General features: G+C 39.9%; 1 protein-coding gene across 1 annotated transcript in view; it reads left to right on the top strand.

The window, feature by feature from the left end:
- LOC107565905 (inactive phospholipase D5-like) overlaps positions 1-21,388 on the top strand; it is a 48,750-nt gene that overhangs the window by 21,009 nt on the left and 6,353 nt on the right. Inside the window, exons 3-9 of the mRNA XM_016251203.1 lie at positions 11,696-11,873; positions 12,002-12,110; positions 13,234-13,361; positions 13,882-14,079; positions 14,390-14,526; positions 15,003-15,027; positions 15,154-15,324. Of these exons, the coding sequence (XP_016106689.1) occupies positions 11,696-11,873; positions 12,002-12,110; positions 13,234-13,361; positions 13,882-14,079; positions 14,390-14,526; positions 15,003-15,027; positions 15,154-15,324 (946 nt within the window). The remainder of the gene's footprint in view (positions 1-11,695; positions 11,874-12,001; positions 12,111-13,233; positions 13,362-13,881; positions 14,080-14,389; positions 14,527-15,002; positions 15,028-15,153; positions 15,325-21,388) is intronic.

Genomic DNA, 21,388 nt, shown 5'->3' on the forward strand with positions numbered 1-21,388 from the left:
ACACACACACACACACACATATATATATATATATATATACACACACATATATATATATACACACACACACACAGTGGGTAAAATAAGTAAAACACATCACCATTTTTCCCAGTAAAAATATTTCTAAAGGTGCTGTTGACATGGTATTTTCACCAGATATCGATACCAACCCAAGTAACCCCTACATGCAAATAAAACTAAACAAATAAGTTCAGAAATTAAGTTATGTGTAATCAAATGGAATGAAACAGGGAAAAAGTATTGAACTACTGAAATTTATTTCAGTCAGGACCTCTTAAAGGGTTAGTTCACCCAAAAATGAAAATTGGCTTGTGTTTTACTCACCCTCGAGGCATCCTAGGTGTATATGATTTTCTTCTTTCAGACGAATCCAGTTAGAGTTATATTAAAAATTGTCCTGGCTATTCCAAGCTCTATCATTGCAGTCAGTGGGTGTTGCAGTTGAGTAGTCCACAAGTCGTCAAATAAAGTGCACGCATCCATAATAAAACGTGCCTTACATGGCTCCGGGGGGTGAATAAAGGCCTCTTGTAGCGAATCCATGCGTTTTTGTAAGAAAAATATCCATATTTCAAACGTAATAAACACTTTTCTCTCACTTCCGGTATCTGTCATACACTGAAGCAGTTCCGGCGAATGGCACAGCACGTATGCGCAGTGCGCTTGCCTCTGAGGTATGCTAGACTTTTCATTTTAACCCTTTAAGTCAAAAAGAAAACCATAGACAACCCTTTTAGTCAACTTTTATTGGCATGTTTTCTAAAGTTACATTTGGCAGTATGGCTCTGTTCCAAGTTCCCTGTCCTTTTCATGAGCTCCATGAAAGCCAAGACAGGGAAACAGCAGCAGCTTCTGGGGCAACCCTCCTATTTTAAGAATAGGAGAGCAGCACAAAAAATCCCCCAACAGACCATACCAGGCAATCCTCTTCCCGCTAAAAAGAGCCAGCAGAGGAACCAAATGAGCAATGCAGGAAGCCAATTTACTGCTTTAAAATAGCCAATCAACTACGTAAAGTCAGCATAAGAAATGAAGCAAGAGTAATAAATATATATATATATATATATATATATATACAGTATATAAGTAAACACACCCAACCGCTACTGAAGCCAAACATTTTATTTTAAACCACAGATTAGGGAGCTGCACTCATAGCTTTTTGAGCCTCAAGGATGGCTCGAGCATCGGGTCGGAGGTAACATTCATAAGTGACAGAAGACCATTGCCCCATGGCCTTCAATGTAGAAACACGAGTGGAGGAAGCTGCAGTTGTAGCAGCCCCTATGCGCCGAGAATGAGCTGTGTAACGTTCTGGGGGAAGACCACAGTATTGGCAGAGAAGAGAGGCAAACCAGGCTCTGGACATGGGCTTTCCCTCCTCTGTGGAAAACAATGGGTCCTGTGGACCAGCTTGTGTACGGCTTCTCAAGTAGGCCAACATGGAAGACAGAGGACAAAAAACTGAGTTAGATTCAGAAATAAAAATGACTGTGCCTTCCTTGTTTTTATCTGCTTTAGATATATGGTGAAGTAGTGAGAATAAATGGTTACATCTAGTGTTGCTTTCGTCAACGAAAATTATGACTAAATATCGTCATCAACAAACCTTTATCACGTGACGAAAAATGAGATGAGACGCAACGTAAATGCTGGTCATGTGACGATGACTATAATTAAATGTATAATGCAATATCGTTGACGAGTAAAAATGAGACTAAATGTGGTTTACAAAATAAAAACTATGCTAAAATGTCTCTTAATTTTCGTTGACCAAAACGAGACAGAACGAAATGTTATAACGTTATTTCGTCTTGTTTAGTCACGTTATTATTATTATTTAGCAGTATTTCTGTTTCCTGTGTCTCGCTTCAGGGGCTGCATCAGGTCGCACTGCGCAGACGCAGACGACGTCACTTCCTCAAGCCCCACTCGCGGCATTATTTAGAGCAGTGTTTCCCAACCGGGGTGCCGTCTGTCGAGAGCAGGGGTGCCGTGTAAAAAAATATTTTTTAAATATTTTTAAATTGCTAAAATGTTCAAAAAAGCAGCTATTATATAATATCCATTTCTAATGTCACCAATAATTAGAGATGCACTGAAATTCGGCTGCCGAAAATTAGTTCACCACTCAGGATTTACTTTCACGTGGTGTGACGCTCTGTGTATTATCCCGCTCTATGTGTGCGCTCCGCTCAGTCGCTCCACTCGTATACCGTTCATGCGAATCGGAACAGCAAAGTCCACTAACTCTTCAATGCCTTTGGTTTCTCTTTCTGGTTATCTCACAATGTTTACATATGAATAAAAGCCTACATTAAAATCTTATATAAATTGGTCTCTTCATTAGAAATTAGCCTACTGATTGTCACCATTGATGGACACATTTTTTTTATAATATTAAAATATCTGTATGACATTATATTCTGCAGTTCCTCCCTGTTGTACCGAATATCTATACTTTTCAAATTATCATATCGAAGTTAGAAATTCAAATATTGTGACAAAATTAATTTTGTAGGGTGCCACAAATTTGTTAAAATTTCCAACAGGTGTCGCGACTAAAGAAAGGTTAGGAAACACTGATTTAGAAGACGAAAACCAAACAAAGTTAAGTCTGACACAGAGAAAAGGACCGATGGCCGGCCAGCCGGGGTTCGTCTTTATTTAAATTTATGCGTGTGTACTTCTAACATGTTTGGTTGGTAAAATAAATGTTGTAAATTCAAATCAGAGCGTCTTCCGTGTCTGGAATGGATGTATTCTTGAGTCTATAAGGTAACAATAATATAATAAGATAACCTTGTTTGAAATGGGTTTGGCTAAAAGAACATTTTGGTTTCGTCTATACTACTAGGTACTTATACTATATTGACTGGGTTAAATAGAATTGCATTACTAAAAAGAGACTAAAATACATCAGTTTTCGTCGACTAAAACTAGACGAAAATAGTCATGGATAATTCTGACTAAAATAAGACTAAAATACTCAGACTTTTAGTTGACTAAAACTTGACTAGACTAAAAAGAGTATGAACGTGACTAAAACTAATAAAAACTAAAATGACAGCTTCACACAAAGACTAGACTAAAACTCAAATTAAAACAGGCCGCCAAAAACAACACTAGCTACATCAGAAATTGTGAGGTCCTGTGATGGATTAAAAGAATCAGAGCATGTGGTAAACTCGCCACCTCTGAGAAAACCATATAAAGCTGTTAGCAAAGCAGACTCTAGCATTAAATCGGTATAAGAGCCAAAGCATCCCTCTCTTAAACGTGATATTAACTTTAGCAAGAGTAGGAGTGTGAAGGGGAGGTGCTGATCGTTGCCTTAAGGTTTTTCTTATTTGAGGCCATTAAGTAGGAGACGAATCGATGGATTTTCTAGTAAGCTGATGGTAGACGGATCCAAGCAGAATTGCATGCCGGCGACCATACTTCTGATGCTTGAAGGCTGCATTTTTCTTGATTCAAAACAGTGGACTATAAAAGCACTAACATAACATTGACCGGTAGTACAGCTACGGAGAAAGTAGCACAGAAAGAACTGAAGTGAGACCAAGCAGAGTCTTACATTTTTAATGTAGATTTATCCAGACCATTACGCATATAGTGAGCTGCAGAGTGCAAATACGATTGAAAGGTCATGTCTAGTCTAGTACGGTTTGGCTGAAAGAGGGACAGATCAGGCTGGATGGCGCTGTCTCCGGGCACAGGAGGTGGAATTTCTGAAATTCAAACCGAGACAAAGAATCAGTTTTGTTATATTTTATGTTACTTCAGTGCTGTATATCAGAGCGCTGTCTTTGTAGTTTTGACAGAATTGCCTAGCAACTTTTATGATGGCTATTTCTGTTGTTCATTTAACATTATTATTCAATAAATAATATTTTCTATACGTAATAGTAGTATTTAATATTGAGAAATGGTGTGTGTGTGTTCATGATGGTGATTTTAGTGACATTGTTTTACGAGTCAGCAGTAAAGTACTTTGAAAGAGGCTGAAACTGAAGTTATTTTTACTCTTAATAACAGCTTGTAAGACACAGCCAACAAATGCACTGAGTAGCGCTGTCAATGGAAATCACCCTTAGTGCCAGCCTATCGCTTTCCTCAGCAGGCATTCAAACTAATGTTTTATTGTGAATATGAGATTGATCTGAAGAATGAATGCTGTATCAGATGCAGGTAATCACACTCACTCAGTCAATCTCTCTCTCATAAAACTCTACTACACATAATACACAGCTTTTACTACAGTAATACAATAAGGTTTCAATGAAGCAACTCAACGTTCCTTCGTTACTAGTTCTAAAGTGACGTTTTTGAATTAGTCATGGAGGCTTGGACTCCGCTGTTAAACTGTCAACTTTAGATTTTAATTTGTGGTGGAAGGAAGTAGTTCTGCACAAAAGAGGGATTTAAGACACTCCGTTGTTGTTTCTTATGCATTTACACACTCATGCCATTGAACTATTGTATAAATGCAACATCACATTCGTAGAAGTGATATATGACTGCATATTGGCATGCTGTGGTTACCTACGGTCGAGCCCATATACAGCCATATCGAATGTGATGTTGCTCATATAGGTTATTTAAGTTCCTTAGTTTCTTCGGTTCTATGTCAGTTGTTGTTTGTGTTTGAGTATGCACAGTGGTGTATAAAGTACCTGAAAGCCATACTCAAGTAAAAGTACAGATATCTTTCCAGAAAATGACTTTGGTAGAAGTTGAAGTCACCATTTAGAATATTACTTGAGTAAAAGTCTTAAAGTATGTGATATTTACTGTACTTAAGTATGAAAAGTATTTTTAAAATCTTAAACGTACTTAAGTATTGAAAGTAAAAGTACAAGTACATGCAAAATGGAAAAGAAGCAAATAAATATATCTAAAAAAAATTCATACACCGCTTGAGTAGCAAGATTGTGTTCAGTTTTAACTCTTTCTTCCATTTTGTATTTTTGGGTAAGAATAAGAAGCACTTCATCCGGTACTTAGTGTCTTTCATTCCAACATAAGAAAACATTTCTGGAATCTGCATCTGAAATAGCATTAAGCCTACAGTTTAGTGTATCTCAGAGGGGACATGGGTGCATTTAAAGAGGTCATATGATGTGATTTCAATTGTTTCTTTCTCTTTGAAGTGTTACAAGCTCTTGGTGTTGCTCAGAGACACAAAACAGTGCTGTGATCTTTGTTTGGAACTATATTCGTTCGCAAAATTGAGCAAAAACAAGCAATATTACCTCTAAAATGTAAGTCACTTATTGCTTTACTGAACTTGTATAAAATGATTATTAAATGTGTTATCATGCTGATATCTGCAGAAAAACGGTACTCTTTAAATGATATAGATTAAGTTAACTATATTAAATTATATAAATATAAAAAGCATACAGAAGACTTTTTGCCATCCATAATTTAGAATGCCTGGAATTTTGACTTTAAATAGCCTAATAAATCAATGTGCGTGTACTCTGTGTGTGATTTGATGATATAGCCTACTTGATAATGTCATATCGCACATCATTACAACAACACTTTCCATATTATTGCAGATATACTGTATATCGCTGTAACGGGGCTGACAAGACGTGAGACGTGCGGATCCATATGCAAGCTTTATTGAAACGAAGACAGAGACGTGGTCATGAAACAGGCATGGGTCAGATGAGGGCAAACAGGTATATGGTGGGCAAAACACAAGAATAGTCCTAGGGCTAGAGCAGGTCGACGATCGGCAGACAGAATCAAAAGGGGCAAGACAAAAGGGGTGAATCCAGGGAACCAGGCGAAGATCAGAAACCGAGAAGGCTAAGGCTAAGGCTAAGGCAAATGACTAGGGCTAAGGCTAAGGAGAAATGACAAGGGCTAAGGCTAAGGCTAAGGCTAAGGCTCCGTAAAGTAGCTATCTCTAGGGGAGTGATAAATGCTGAAACAATACTCGGCAGAGGGAAGGGATCAGAGTGAGTGTTAAATAGTGAGGGAGTGATATGAAACAGCTGGGTGCAATCAGTGTAAACAGGTGTGTGCAATTCGTGCTGAGTCCAATCAGTGCAATGCATGATGGGAAATGTAGTCCGGGGTGCTATGCAACAGTTTGTGTGGTGCGAGAGTCAATGAAAAGGAAAGTTCATGGACCGGATTCGTGACAATCGCACACCCCAGCCTGGACTTGAGTGGAAAATGAAATCACCCGCGGTTGTGTGCGCACTTGTTTGCACGAGCAAAGGTGTTTTTAGGAGTCTAACTTGCGGACGCCAGACCACTGATTCGTCAAACCTGCTTTCCTGCAGTCCATGTGCTTCTGACTTCTGACTGTTTTGTAGTAAGTAACGAATATGCTTCGGGGAAATGATTCGGAGAAAAAGTATACATTTTAATTAGACACCCGCGGTTGTGTGCGCACTTGTTTGCACGAGCAAAGGTGTTTTTAGGAGTCTAACTTGCGGACGCCAGACCACTGATTCGTCAAACCTGCTTTCCTGCAGTCCATGTGCTTCTGACTTCTGACTGTTTTGTAGTAAGTAACGAATATGCTTCGGGGAAATGTATCGGAGTAAAAGTATACATTTTAATTAGAAAATGTAGTGGAATAAACGTAAAAGTTGGCTGAAATATAAAAACTCAAGTAAAGTACAGATACTCCCAAAAAATGCTTAAGTACTGTATCAAAGTATTATTACTTCGTTACATTACACCACTGAGTATGCACTGTTATACATGTGAACTTTGCTTATTAAAATTACCTTAATTTTGAAACATTTAACTGTGAGAGTAGTAAATAGTCTTGTGAAATGTAATTCTTCTAATTGCATAGAATGGTATGGCCACTTTAATATTTCATTTAATTTTAAATGTACTTCAACATTTTTATATTATTATATGATATTAATTTGCTAATATTTACATTGTGTATATTATGTGTAAATAATACACAATATATAATGTATATGCCTGGTGGCACATATTTAATGAAGAACAGGAACATTCTAATTTTGGAATACTGCTTATTGATATTAACAATTATATTTTTGACATGGTTGCCAATCAATAATTGAGATACAGGCCTTAGATATAGGTAAAATACTAGGTTACAGTATATAAATAATACAAGCAGTTGAATAACAGATAGTTTCATTTAAGGGCTAAAAATCTATCATCTGAATTTATATATATATACACTGTATATATATCAAAATCATGCACAGTCCAGCATTCTTTTAAAATTTGATTCTATTGTCAACAAGGACAGGTAATCAAGATGCATCGGTGTCATTTTGTTTTATGTTTTAATAAAACTTTTAATACATCTAATATTAGAAAATGAATGCTTCCCCCTTGCAATTTTGCATGATGCACAGTTCAACATAGACCTCAGAAAAGAGAAACTGAAGACTAAGATTCTCCACAATACCTTTGAGCTCATATGGATCACTATGATGGTCTAGGTCTGCTGGCGAAGCAGATAATGGCACCTTCAAACAGTGTGCTGTGTCTTTGACCATGAATAGTACCCAGAACAAGTTGGTCAGCTCCTTGTAAATGCCACAGTTCTTCAAGGTCCTGCTGTGCTGTCCAAGCTATCATCTGCAAAGGTTTTGCACTTTCTCACCCAGCGTTTTTTCTCTGTGTCATCACAACGCAATGCAGTGACTCTGTGGTCAGCAAATTCACATCATTCTTCTGCAGCTGCAAACATTAGCGTTCAGGGTGGCCACTTGAACAAACAACACTTTTTCTTCACTTTCACTTCTGCTCTACTCTACTCTCTTCTGCGAACTGCTAATATTGTTGGCTCCTAAATTGCATTGCTAAATTGCATTGTTGGCTCATTTGTGAGTTACTTTGGATTAAACTGTCTGTTAAATTAATATATGTAAATGTAGTGGTGTTAAATATCTGCATAATTCCTGCAAAGCATTTTCATAGAGTCACTCTGGCACTTCATCACATAGATGACAAAGCTTTAATGAGAAGACATTTGAAAAATGTGTTGGAATCATGTTTACTAATTACATAACATATTAGGGGACAGGCTATCAGACGAGCTAATGCCCTCTTTTTTGTGATGCATTTTAAATGTAATTTTTATGTATTTTTTATGTAAAGTTCAATACTGAATACATTGTCATAAGACAATTTTTTCTTTCTGTTGTTTTGTTTTTAAACTCTAAACACACATAGCCATGAGGGAAGCAGTTTCTCCTCTGGTTTATCATTGAAAGCACCAATTATCAAATAAAATCTTATAAGAAAGGTGTGTCTTTTTTTTTAATGGTTAACTTGTATGGTCTTAATTATAAGTGTTTGTAAAGATATGATTTAGAGAGAGTATTGATTTGGAGCTATTTAAGTGTTGGACAGAGTGCGGGTAATGTGTCCTTTTAAGATATTCTATTACACAGACTCAATGTACAGGCACTGTAACAGGATAGGAACTATGATCAAATCTACATGCTTTAGCAGTAGAAAAAAACATTAGCAGGCACTTCTCATCTGAGGCCACTTTCAGTACAAGTGAAATCCCTCTGGAGCCACCAAGGATGCTTTAAGTGTTGGAGTTCAAGTGATGGTGGTAATGCACAACTGGGACCTCAGTAAATCTTATTTCCTGAACTGAACCCGGGACCTTTAACAGCCAACATTCTTAACCACTAGACTACCTCAACCCTCCTGTGAATTCTGTTTGCATTAGCATCTACTGACTGCAATCTTTCTTAAGTTGGATTGTGTAATAAACATTTCTTAAAGCTTATGGGTCAAAAAGACAGGATTATGAATTTTATATAATGTTATTTTTATTATGGAGGGGAATCTGTACTTTACTTCTGTAGTATTTTTGGAAACAAAATGTATTTTGAAAATTGTTTGATGTAACCATTGTTTTAAATTGGATTCAAATCAGCTTTTAATTAAGACATGATTAAAAAATTAGACATTAGTGTCATTTAGGAGAACATTTAGGAGAACACTTTACCTAAGATTTCTCCTCCGGATCATGGCAAATAGGGAATGGGGGCAACCGATTTCTTCGCTTCACGAGTCCACGTGACCAGGACACTTGCTTAAGGCAATACTGGCAAGCCACCATAATATACATACATTTATGTATGTATGTGTGTAATCATAATCATTTCAATGTTCTCACTATTATTGTATTTATTATTGCATTATTTCCATTAGTATGCAGTATGCTGTTCTCTATTGTGTTTGTAGCCCTGCTGCGTCTTATCATCAAGGTGTTTTGTTTCTCTTATTGATCTGTGTATTCCATGTCTTTGTGATCTGTTTCAGTCTGTTGCAGCCATATAAAGATTTATTGTGCTGAATCACTGTCAGGATGATAAATACACAAACAACTATTTGTAATTTTGTAATCTAGTAAAATCTAGGAGGTGTTACAATGAATTTTTTGTACACATAATGCTAATTTATCAGTTATGCCCACCCATCCGGTTAAGTCTGACATTGTCACAGAGACAAAGCACAAGGAAGACGTTCACAACGAGTAGACCTGACAAAACCAAACTGAACAGACTGGGGTTTATAAACACAGGGCAATCAGGGGAACACAGGTGCATGGAATCATAAAGTAATGAAACTAAACAAGAACAGAAAAAATACCATAAAAGGAAACACAGGAAGAACTACAGAGGCAAAATGGGTCCAAAAGTCTGACATTTCGCCCCTTCCCGGAAGGTGCGTCCTCGCACCGTAGATACAACAGAGGGAGGGATGGGTGGGAACTTGGAAGGAGGAGGACGGACACCCGGGAGGGTCCATGGGGGTGACAAAGGAGAGAGGAGCCAGGGAGAAGACAGGAGGGGCTTAGAGCAGGAGGAGCCAAGCTGGAACCCAGGCCACAGCCATTACGATGACCCACGGTGGAGCAGATGGAGGGAGGAGCCATGGAGGAGGAATTGCCACTGACTCCAGGGGGCCGACCAACAGCAGCGGAGCAGGTGGTGGAGAAGCCAGAGGCGGAGACAGAGATAGGGAGCTGGTGGATTGACGGGTGATGGTGGGGGTGAGGAAGCTAGGAGCCGAGGTTGAGCTGCTGGGTCTACGGCCCGAGGTGGAGTCCGGGCCTCGGAGACTGGAGGTGGAGGTGAGGGATGCTCCAGCCACGGCGACGATGGAGGATGGCAGACCCGCGGCGCTCGCACGTATTGATGGTGGGCTGAGGGCGAGCAGAGGGTCTGCCAGATGACAGCGGTGGTGGAGGCAGGAGCGGGCGGGTGGGTGGGCATATTTGTGAGTCTCCGGGCTCTCAGGGCTGCCCTCGGGGATCATAGCCCACTTCTGGCTGGACTGGGAAACGGGAGCCCTCTCAGGGCTGGATGGGACCAGCGGGGACAAAGGAGAGAGGAGAGGGGGCAAGACGACCTCATTCGCGGTGGGCACTGTCGCCGGCTCTCGCACCTGGTCTGACGGGTCGGGCTCCAAATCCGAGATGATCCTCCGCTCATTTGCTCGGCATTGCGCTGGCTCGTTGATCGCTGCGGTAATGGGCTCTACGTCTTCGGTGGGCTCGGGCTGATGCTCCGCACCTCGGGGAGATGGTGGGCTGGGCTCTAGGTCAGGAGTGGATCTGGCGAGATCATCCTTGGGAGAGATGTTGAGAGGCGATCCATTTCTCGCCAGAATCCACTCCACAAATGCGGCTAAATTCTCTCGAGGATCATCTTCGGACGACGGCGATGGCGCGCTGTTCAAGCTTGCATCATAGAATGAGTAGAGCGCGTCGTCTGGGTAGCTGATGGTGCTAGCTAACAGCTGGAACTGTCTCGTATGGTCCTCAAGAGATCTGTCCCCCTGCTCCAGCAGGAGGAGGAGGAATTCCGGGCGGGTGAAGGGATTCATAAGGGGAAACTGAGATAAAAAACTGAAACAAAAACGGAGGGTAGACACACGTAGGTAACTGTATTGGTCGGGTCTTCTGTTACAATTCGCTTACGGGAGGAACGAGAAGACGTGGAGATTTCACAAAATGAGAGTCTTTAATAATCCAAAAGGGAGACACGGAGCACAAGGAATACGTTCACAACGAGTAGACCCGACAAAACCAAAGGGAACAGACTGGGGTTTGTGAACACAGGGCAATCAGGGGAACACAGGTGCATGGAATCATAAAGTAATCAAACTAAACAAGAACAGGAAAAAGACCATAAAAGAAAACACAGGAAGAACTACGGAGTAGTCCAAAAGTCTGACAGACATCACGTGTCACTGTTTCCAGGTTCACATGCTCCTTCAGATCCCAAAAGCAATGTAGCAAACAATTAAAAATGCTAATATATACTCACAGTAAGCTTTAGTAGTACTGAAAAATCATCATCCTAACCAAACTCTCAATTGGTCACACAGTGATTCATATTTTCTGAATCTTTAAAATATTGGTATCCGGGACGTCATAAGGCCAGAGACTGTAGTATACACTGTGAGTTTTAAAAAGCTTAGATTAATGGTGTGATACAAATGAATAGTGCTCATAACTGGCTGTTGAGTGTTCTCACTTGAAACTGAGTAGAGGTTTGGGCCTGGAAACAATATTATTGGTCAGTAATAACCCTATGCAAATCATTGGAAATCATTACCCTTGTAATATCCGTTCTCAGTGAATCCTGCCTGGACTTGAATATAGATGATCTTGTGTTCACAGTGTTGTGCTTGTTGAGAATATTCCAGAAGATCTGTCCATTCCATATAAGGACACAGTTTCACTGGCCGCTGGTCTCCATGAGCTTTTGGATCAAGCACATCGATCTGTTGAGATCGTGTCACCATGGTGGGCACTGAACTCTACTGAGTATGAGTCAAAACCTCCCCAGGCCAAACAGGTAACACCCAACATACTGCAGTGTCAACACCTCTGCTGATTACATCTATGAGAGTTTATTTTACAGAGAGCTAGATTCGTCCCAATATGACTGCATTTAAATGTGACTATTTCTTCTGTCATCCTCAGGGTCAGATCTTACTCCATCAGTTGATGAGTCTGCAGTCTAGGTCAGTCAGTTTGAAGGTGGTCAGTGGACTAACTAATTCCTCAGAGCTCAAGGCACTCACTCAGAGTGGTAAGTATATGATATTATTTAGCATCCACTGTCTAACAAAACCATCTTGTAAGATTCTTTGTGTGAAGTGTGAAGTGTGAAGATGCAAAGACACAGGAATTTGATAACTTTAAAACAGGTTACTCCATGATTTGTGGAGAACACTTTAATACAAAGGTGCCCAGTCCTGTTCCTGGAGATCTACCGTCCTGCAAAGTTTAGCTCCAACCCTGATCAAACACACCTGAACCAGCGAAATCATCTTCAGTAGCACTTGATAGATGAACCTAAAGTATACAGGAATATCTCCAGGAACAGGATTGGACTCCCCTTCTCTAACCAGTGACCCAAGTAAACCTGCAATCAAACCTGCAAGAAATTTTAATAGAGCAATAAAAAAAAGACTTCCCAAATGTGGGGGAACAGCGTATACCTACTCTTTTTAGGTTCACTCCCAGATTTATCCACATCAACCTCAAGTTCCCTCCTTGAGCTTTTTCCTACTTCTTAGATTCTCCCTGGCCCTCATCTGCTCAGATACTTTAGATAGCTGAAGACAACAGGCTTTGAAAGGATTCCCGAAAAATTAAGAAGGACCACTGGACACTCAGGAGCAGAAGACTAGAGAGCAATGGTAGGAGATAAAGCAGGGAAACCAGGACTACTGAAGGTTTGGGAGAAGTAGTGAAAAGTGGGAGAAGTGACTTGGTATAGCTAATTATGGCTGAGAGGAGAAAGAGACAGAGAGGGAATACTGGGGGTTTTGTGTCGAAATACTGGTGGCTTTACAGACTTCATAAAAAACTTGAGACAAATAAAACCATTTAAATTGGGATGAGTTGGAATCTTGGGAATAAACACCAGGGACTCAAGATGAGACATAGGAGAGGGCAAGAGTGGGGTATCTGTAGGAGTAGAAAGTCAGGAAGACCGCTGGAATCTTGCAGGACTCAAGAAATCAGGATAAAGTGAAATCATGCCAAAACAGTTCAAAGGGTCTTTGTATTAGCACAATGAGTTCTTGTGTTTTGGAATCCCACCAAAGTAGCTTTTGCTGCGTAACGTTTCCTGTTGATGGCACTTGGTGTGAACAATTTGACAACCAGTGATTCATAATTGACTGTTTTGTTTGTTTATTCTCCAGGTGCAGAAGTGCATTACCTGAACATGAAAGCCCTCATTAAAGGTCAGCTCAACTCCTCCTTCTGGGTGGTGGACAGGAAGCACATGTACATAGGAAGTGCTGGCATGGATTGGAGGTCACTGTCTACGGTAAAGAACAACTCTACTCTTAACCCATTTAATCCCAAATTTTTCCCAGATATGACATATATGAATTTGTGTGATATTTGTAAGGATATTAAACAATCAATGTCAATTATTTAAAAAAATGATTGAAAAGTCCATGAAAAAATGGGTTTTATGTCTGGTCACAATTGTGACCGGTAGTAGAACACAGGGAGTCTAGGTCTATAGCGTAAATGCACTTTCAAAATGACAAATCTCCAGAAATTAGTTTAAAGACTGGTTTAAATTGTTGAAACAAGTATTTTATTCCATTAACAAAGAAGTAAACATTGTCTGACTCAGTTTCAAAAAGGACAAAACATCAATCTTATGCAGCAGTTTGTGCAAATTCTTTTTAAAAAGGTGTTTTTTTTGCTTTACTAATTCCATTTAGTTAATTTGATTATTAATCTGTATGTTGGAGTTATGTGATATGGCATGTTCTTCATTCTGTTTAGTAATATTTAATTGATCTGGTGAGTGAGGTGATGTGTTATTTTCACAGATGAAGGAGTTGGGCATCATTATTTATAACTGCAGCTGTCTGGTGTTGGACCTGCACAAGATATTCAGCCTCTACTGGCAACTGCAGTATAAAGATTTTTTGCCGTCAATATGGTCCAAGAAACTGAACGCTCTGTATAACAGAGACAACAACCTTCAACTACATCTGAATGACACTGAAGCAAAAGCATACTATTCAGTGAGTTGAGTTAGAAGTGTTTTGATTTTCCATCTAACTGAAGTCTAGTAGAAGCAGAAACAATTCCTGGTGCACGGAAATGATCCTTCATTTGATTTGTCTATGTTTGGTGGTAGTTTTATAACCTTAAGCTTCAGCAGCAGTGAAACTGACCAGTGTTGATCATAGTTTTCATGTGGATTTTGGAGACTTTTCTGACGTCACTGTATGCAAATACACTGCAGTATTATTTCATAGGACTGATAAAGCTGACTACATTGGACACACATGTTGTTAAATAATTCAGTTTTTTTATCGTTTGTTGTGCTAGAGTTCTCCAGATGTTTTCTGCCTAAAAAAACGGACGAAAGACCTAGAGGCCATTAACAGAGTCATTCAAGAGGCTGAGACATTTATCTACATCTCCATAACCAACTATCTACCAATGCTCAACCGCAGCCAACCCAAGTGAGTCCTGTTACATGACCAAAATATCTAACATTAAAATGACCATATAATACTTGTGATTTGAATGATGCTTGCAAAGAAATGTAATCTATCAGAATAAATGGCTAAGATATTTGCACCAGCTTCAAGCAATAGGCTTGCCTGGACCATGCTAATCTGAAAGTGGCTCATGGGAACTTGGGACACAACTATTTTTAAATCCAGCCATCTGAACAGTAAATGTCATGTCACTCTAACTCTCATTAATTGACTAATGACATCACAAAAACACATAGTCTCAAAGCCTTTCCTAGTAATTATCCTGAGCCGTGATGTCAAAGACAGAGGACAGGAAAAATGTGTTCATTACACACATTTAAGAGCCCCCCAAAAGAGAATGTGCCACTGGCAAAACATACTATAAGAAATAAAAATGTTGTGATATATAAATATGTTTGTCAGAATTCCTGCTAAATGTCCTTGCAGGAAGGAAGAAGCTTTTTTAGATCAGATGCTGTAGTTATGACATCTACCAGCAGTTCTAATGGGATCGTGCTAACAAGCCAAACCTTGGCTACTAGATTTATAACACTAGTGATAGTAGTAGCAGTATAGTGCATTACACTGGTTTACTCTATGTCCTTTAACAGGTACTGGTCACGCATTGACAACATGCTCCGAGAAGCCTTGATTCTGAAAAAAAGCATAGAAGTACGCCTGTTAATAAGCTGTTGGGAGCAGACTGATCCGCTGACACTGAACTTCCTGTGGTCTCTCAAAGCACTGTGCACAGAGTCAGTCCGCTGCTCAGTGGAGGTGGTGAGTGTGCATTTATCAACGATTACCAAAGATTTACATGTAATAGGGTTGCTGAGGTTCTTCAACTATTGTTCACTTGTGATCATTGTTTAGCATTGTACAGCCATCCTCAAATCTGACAGGTTGTGACAGATCAACAGCACTGGGACTTTTCTCTGCTTGTCTGTTTTGCTGGTTTGCGTGTTTGTTTCAGACTGACTGTCAGCCTGTGCATCCGTGCATGAGATTTTACAGTGACTCAATCTGCAGCTTACGTCATTGTACCAGTAGGTGTCTATCTTTAGGACCGAGTCATTGAATCAAACAAATCATTCAAAAATGCTGATTTATTTAGGAACCAAAAAAGTACTAGCTGTGTCCGAAACAGCAAACTTCCATAATATTAAGAAAAACAGTGCATGTCATGAGTAGTATATCAGAATAATTTGTCTTCATGTAACAGTATGTAAGCAATACCTGGATGATTTACTATTTCCAACTTGTAAATCTAATGATGGAACATCTTTACTTAATATCCTAATGGTTTTGGACATAAAAGAAAAATGGATAATTTAGACCCATACAATGTATTGTTGGCTATTGCTACAAATTTACCTGTGCTACTTATGACTGCTTTTGTGCTCCAGGGTCACATATGGCATGAAGCCGAACAAGCAGAGCTAAGAGGTAATGGTGATGCTAAAACCTTGTTCAGACTCGGTAAAAAAAATTTTTTTTTGCATATCCAGATGGGTTTTTGAAAGTCTGGACAGCAAAAAAAACGAAATCGAATTTTTGCAATCTGATTCAAACCACAGCTGGAGGTGGTTTTCATTGATTTCATAGTGTACTATACGGTTTTGATCTGTTGTTTGTTTTATGAATTCCCAGCTGAAAAATCCAGCATTGCTGGTCACCAGCGTAAGGTATGTTTTGCATGCTGGAACCAGCTTGGGATGCTGGTGTACCAGCATTTGTCTTTTGGGTGCTGGTATGATCTCAGCAAGACCACAACAAAACTTGTGTATGTTACATATCACATTTATTTTGAAATTGATTAGTGTTTGTAGTTGGTAGCTTGTAGACGAAGACAATTTTCCAAATAAATGTTAATCAATTAAGAAAAACATGTTGCTGGTTACGTTTACACTGTAAAATCCCCAGTGTTAAACGCTGCTCAGTTCATATGATCCTGATCTACAGAGAGTAAAAGTACCACTGAAGTAGTGTTGTAGTTAGTGAAATAAAGTAGAGTCACTCTAGGAACAGAAAAAAAAAATAAATAAAAAAAATAAAAAAAAAGTGAGCAGAAACTACTTACAGCCACACAGCCTTAGATGAAATCAATCCCACCAGAGGATGATTACACTGCAAACACAGAATCACCTTATTCACTTATTGCAAACCAGTTTGGCTTTATTTCTTTCATATGGTACATGCACCATGTTGCTAAAGTCAGTTACCATGATGGGGATTAGTGTGCCCTTTAGTTGGGCACTTGGCCATTGACTTTGATTGAATTAACTCAGTTTCAGCCATTGTTAAAAGGGCACGCTATCACCATGTTCAATAATATTTCATGGTCCTGACTGCACGGACATATCTTTTACTATGTTGTCACGACCGGCTCAAAGCCGTAACAAATGAAAGGACGACATGCGGTTGGTAAGTTTGCAACAAATTATTTATTAACAAAAGGGAAAAACTGCCATTTCTGTTTGACACAGATGTTAGTGTCAGACAGAACAATTCTCAACTCATAACAAAATCCAAAAACATTCCAAAACCAAAAACAAAAGCAATCAGGAGCAAACCAGGCCATCCCACACCAACAAAGCCAAGACTTTTATAGCAGGAAGAACAGGTGGACATTCTCCTGATGGGTCTCCTAGACGCACCCACTGGCCGGCCGTAGCAGGAGACTCCCACTCTTCTCCCCCTCCCCCAAAAAAAAAGGAGCACAAAAAAAAATATATAAATAAACTACCAAAATCCAAACAGTCCAAGTGGCAGACTCGATTCAGCTAGCAAATGTTCCTCAGCGTTTTCATCTCCGCAACTCCTTCCAGCAACCTTGGCGCCTAGGAAGCAAAATTAAGGAAGGGAAAAGAGAAAATAGGAGTTCTACAACACTTAGTCTATGTGAATGAGACAAGGCATCAGCGGTTACATTTTCTGAGCCTTTAATATGGCATATATCCAACAGGTAACCCTGTAAAAACACACCATCTCATTAGCCTTTGGTTGGGGTTTTGTAAAGTGCAGAAAAATTAAAGGATTGTGATCTGTGTAGACCACTAGAGGTCCCTCCGATGATCCCACATACACCTCGAAGTGTTGTAAAGCCCAAATTAAAGCGAGAGCCTCCTTCACGATCACAGAATTATTAAGCTGGTACTTATTAAACTTTCTAGAGAAGAACCCAATTGGGTGATCAATGTCATCCTCAGACCCCTGCAGTAAAACGGCCCCAACACCCACATTACTGGCATCCACCTGCAATTGGAAAGACTGATCAAATCTTGGAGCCGCCAAAACGGGAGCCTCTGTAAGAAGCATTTTTATTTTTTCAAATGCTTGCCGACACAACGGGGTCCAGCAAAAAGGTACTCCTCCCCGCAACATTTGTCAGGGGCACCGCTACAATAGAAAAATTCCTGCAAAAACAACGATAAAACCCTACCATTCCCAGAAATCGTATGAACTTTGTTTGTTGCGGGAGTAGGGTAATTATCTATTGCCTCTACCTTAGCGCGGACGGGGCGCACTTGACCCTGGCCAGCTACCTTCCCCAGGTAAGTAACCGTGGCCCTGGTGAACTCATTTGAACAAATTAACTGTCAAGTTTGCCCTCAGAAAACGATCAAAAAGTGCTCTAATCTGAAGTATGTGTTCTTCACAAGTTTGACTAAAAACAACATCTAGATAAACAGCGCACCCACTCAAACCAGAGATTATGCGGTTCATTAACCGCTGAAAAGTAGTGGGGGCGTTGCGCAATCCGAAACTCATAATTTTAAGAAAATAAACTGGCGTAATGAAAGCAGAAATCTCCCGAGCCCTGACGGTTAAAGGCACTTGCCAGTAACCTTTCAGTAGGTCAAACTTGCTCACAAATCTAGCATTACCTACTACATCAATACAGTCTTCGATTCGAGGCAGCGGAAAAGAATCCGGCTTCGTTACAGCATTTACCTTTCGGTAATCAGTACAGAATCTAAACGACCCATCCGGTTTACTCACCAACAAAGACGGAGAAGCCCAACTAGAAAAAGAAGGTTCAGCAATGTTATTTTTCAACATGTACTCAATTTCATCGTCCAGATGTTTCTTATTCACGGACACCCGATAGTAATGCTGACGGATAGGAACTGAATCTCCCACATCAATGTCGTGCTCTATTAGATTTGTACAAGTAGGAGCATCAGGAAACAGTAAAACGTACTCAGAAATTAAATTAATCAGGTCAATACGCTGTGCATCCGATAGATGGTTAAGCCGGTCATCCAAAGAACTCAACGCTTCAGAATTTAACCGAGCCTGAAGAACAGAATCTCCAGGATAGATTTCATTTTTCTTCTCACTTACCATAACCGGCACTAAATCAACGGTGTCATTAGTACCAGAATCTGTAAGGAGAACAGGTTTAATACAGGAGTCAGACAAATTACCTAGGTCAGTTGTTACAAGGTCAATGACATGTGAAGCATAAGGCTTTAACAAATTTACGTGACACTCTAGTTTTTTTTCTTTGATCTGGCGTATTGATCAAATTAAGATCAGAAATCTGACGAGCAACAGTATACGGTCCCACAAATTCAGCCTGAAACGGTGATCCAACAACAGACAACTAGGCCAGTACTTGGTCACCCGATTGAAAAGACCGCAACTCTGTGCGTCGATCAAAAAGTCATTTCATTCGATTCTGAGCTTTACACAGAGATAATTTTACCAACTGACAAGCCTCAGATTCGACGGCGAAAATCACTAACATATGACAGGAGATTTTTTTGGTGGATCTGACTTTTCCCCAGTCAACAGCCAAAACCGACAACGGGCCTCGCACATCATGTCCAAAAACAAGATCATTTGGACTAAACCCGGTACTCTCCTGTGTAGCTTTCCGAGCTGCCATCAATAACCAAGGTAAACCAACCTCCCAATCCTTCCCCATCTCAGTAAAATATGACCTCAGTAAAGACTTTAACGTTTGATGAAACCTCTCCAGTGCTCCCTGACTCTGAGCACTGGAGAGGTTGTGTTGGATGTGAAGTTGTTTCAACACTTGATCAAACAAATTAGAAGTAAACCTACTCCCCTGGTCAGACTGGATAATTTTTGGTATTCCAAATACAGAAATAAACTGAGTTACTGCTTTTACAACTAACTTCGCCGTTACTGAACGTAATGTGTATGCAGCTGGAAATCTAGTTACCTGGCACATGACTGAGCAAATACCGATTACCTGCTTTTGACCGGGGCAACGGCCCAACACGGTCCACAATAAGATGCTCAAACGGTTGGCTAATGGCTGGAATAGGATAAAGAGGAGCGGGCTTCAGAGACTGATTTGGCTTTCCCGTAAGTTGACAGGTATGACAGGATTTAATGTACTTAGACACGTCACACTTCAATTTTGGCCAAAATAAATGTTTCAGGAGTAACTTATACGTCTTTCACCCCCATATGGCCAGATGTATTATGTGCGGTCTGTAACACAAGTTGACGGAGTGACAGTGGTATTACAATCTGTACAACAGGATCACCAATTGCAAACTCTCCATGCGGGACCCACTTTCGAACCAACAACCCTTCCTCCAGGTAATACCCAGAAGAAAGATTGTAAATTGTGTCATAAGAGCCCATTCGACCAAACAACTCAAGAGTAGAATCAGCTTTTTGTTCCTTCATCAAATCATCTCGTGACAGACAAAACGGACGGAATTTCTAGAGTTTCTCGCCACTTTTCAGGGCTTTTTTTTTTTAAATCAGGCTTATCAACTGGTGTTTTACTCATAGATCGAGTTATCACACACAATAAGATTACCTGTACTCCTTCCACAGGCAAACCGGAACGTACATAACTTCCACTTCTCCCTGGATCAAATCAGATTGCAAAACAAGTTAGTGAAGTGGAACAGGCATAACATTTAAACCAATGCCCTTAAAATCAGCACATTACTTCCAGTATAGGAATCAGTGGAAAAAAGCAACACTCCAAAACAAAGGTTTCTGATGATCCTGTATCCAGAAGGATTTTAACAGGTACATCCTTTGCAGAATTAACCAATCTGACAGTACCTTCTGTAACAAAAGGGAGTAAACGCTGAAAAAAGACAAGCAACTTTTGACCATCATGTGATGTCTGGGCATTTACGGTCAAAGCAACAGGTTTTGCAGGGGAAAAATTTAGACTTCACTTTCAACATGTCTTTCGTTTTTAACAATGGACATTCATTCTTCCAATGACCAAACACATGACAATAATTACATGTATTTGCTCTCTCTTTTTCCCCACCAGAGCTATGTTGTCCACCAAGTGGCTCACGTGACAATTTGGCAGAGTGAACGGATTAACACCAGGTTTCTTTTTGAAGATTTTCTCCATACGTTTTAGAACCAAAAGAGGTCTTATGAATCAGAAAGTCATCAGCCATAACAGCTGCCTCATATGCAGTGACCGGTTTACGTTCACTTACATAAGTTGCTACACGATCTGAAACGGAGTTTTTAAATTGTTCAAGCACCATTAACTTTGAAATCGTCCAGTGTTTTTACATCAGAAGCTACACACCAGCGATTAAAATAAAGTGAGAAATCGCGTACAAACTCAACATGTGTTTGTTTTTCACTTTTCTTCCAATGCCTAAATTTTTGTCTAAAGGCCTCTGGAACCAGTTCATAGCTTCTCAACACTGCAGCCTTAACCGCCTGATAATCAGCTGCATCCTCTACACTAAGGGAAGAATACGCCTCTTAAAACTTTATCTAAACTCATCCCTAATCTTCGTACAGTTACTTGCAGCGGGTTTTTAATACTGTAAACCAGAGTTTGAAATGGCGACCGATTAACGAGTCACCATTA

Source organism: Sinocyclocheilus grahami, unplaced genomic scaffold (assembly GCF_001515645.1).
Source record: "Sinocyclocheilus grahami isolate Dianchi unplaced genomic scaffold, SAMN03320097.WGS_v1.1 scaffold1034.1, whole genome shotgun sequence".
NCBI lineage: Eukaryota > Metazoa > Chordata > Actinopteri > Cypriniformes > Cyprinidae > Sinocyclocheilus > Sinocyclocheilus grahami.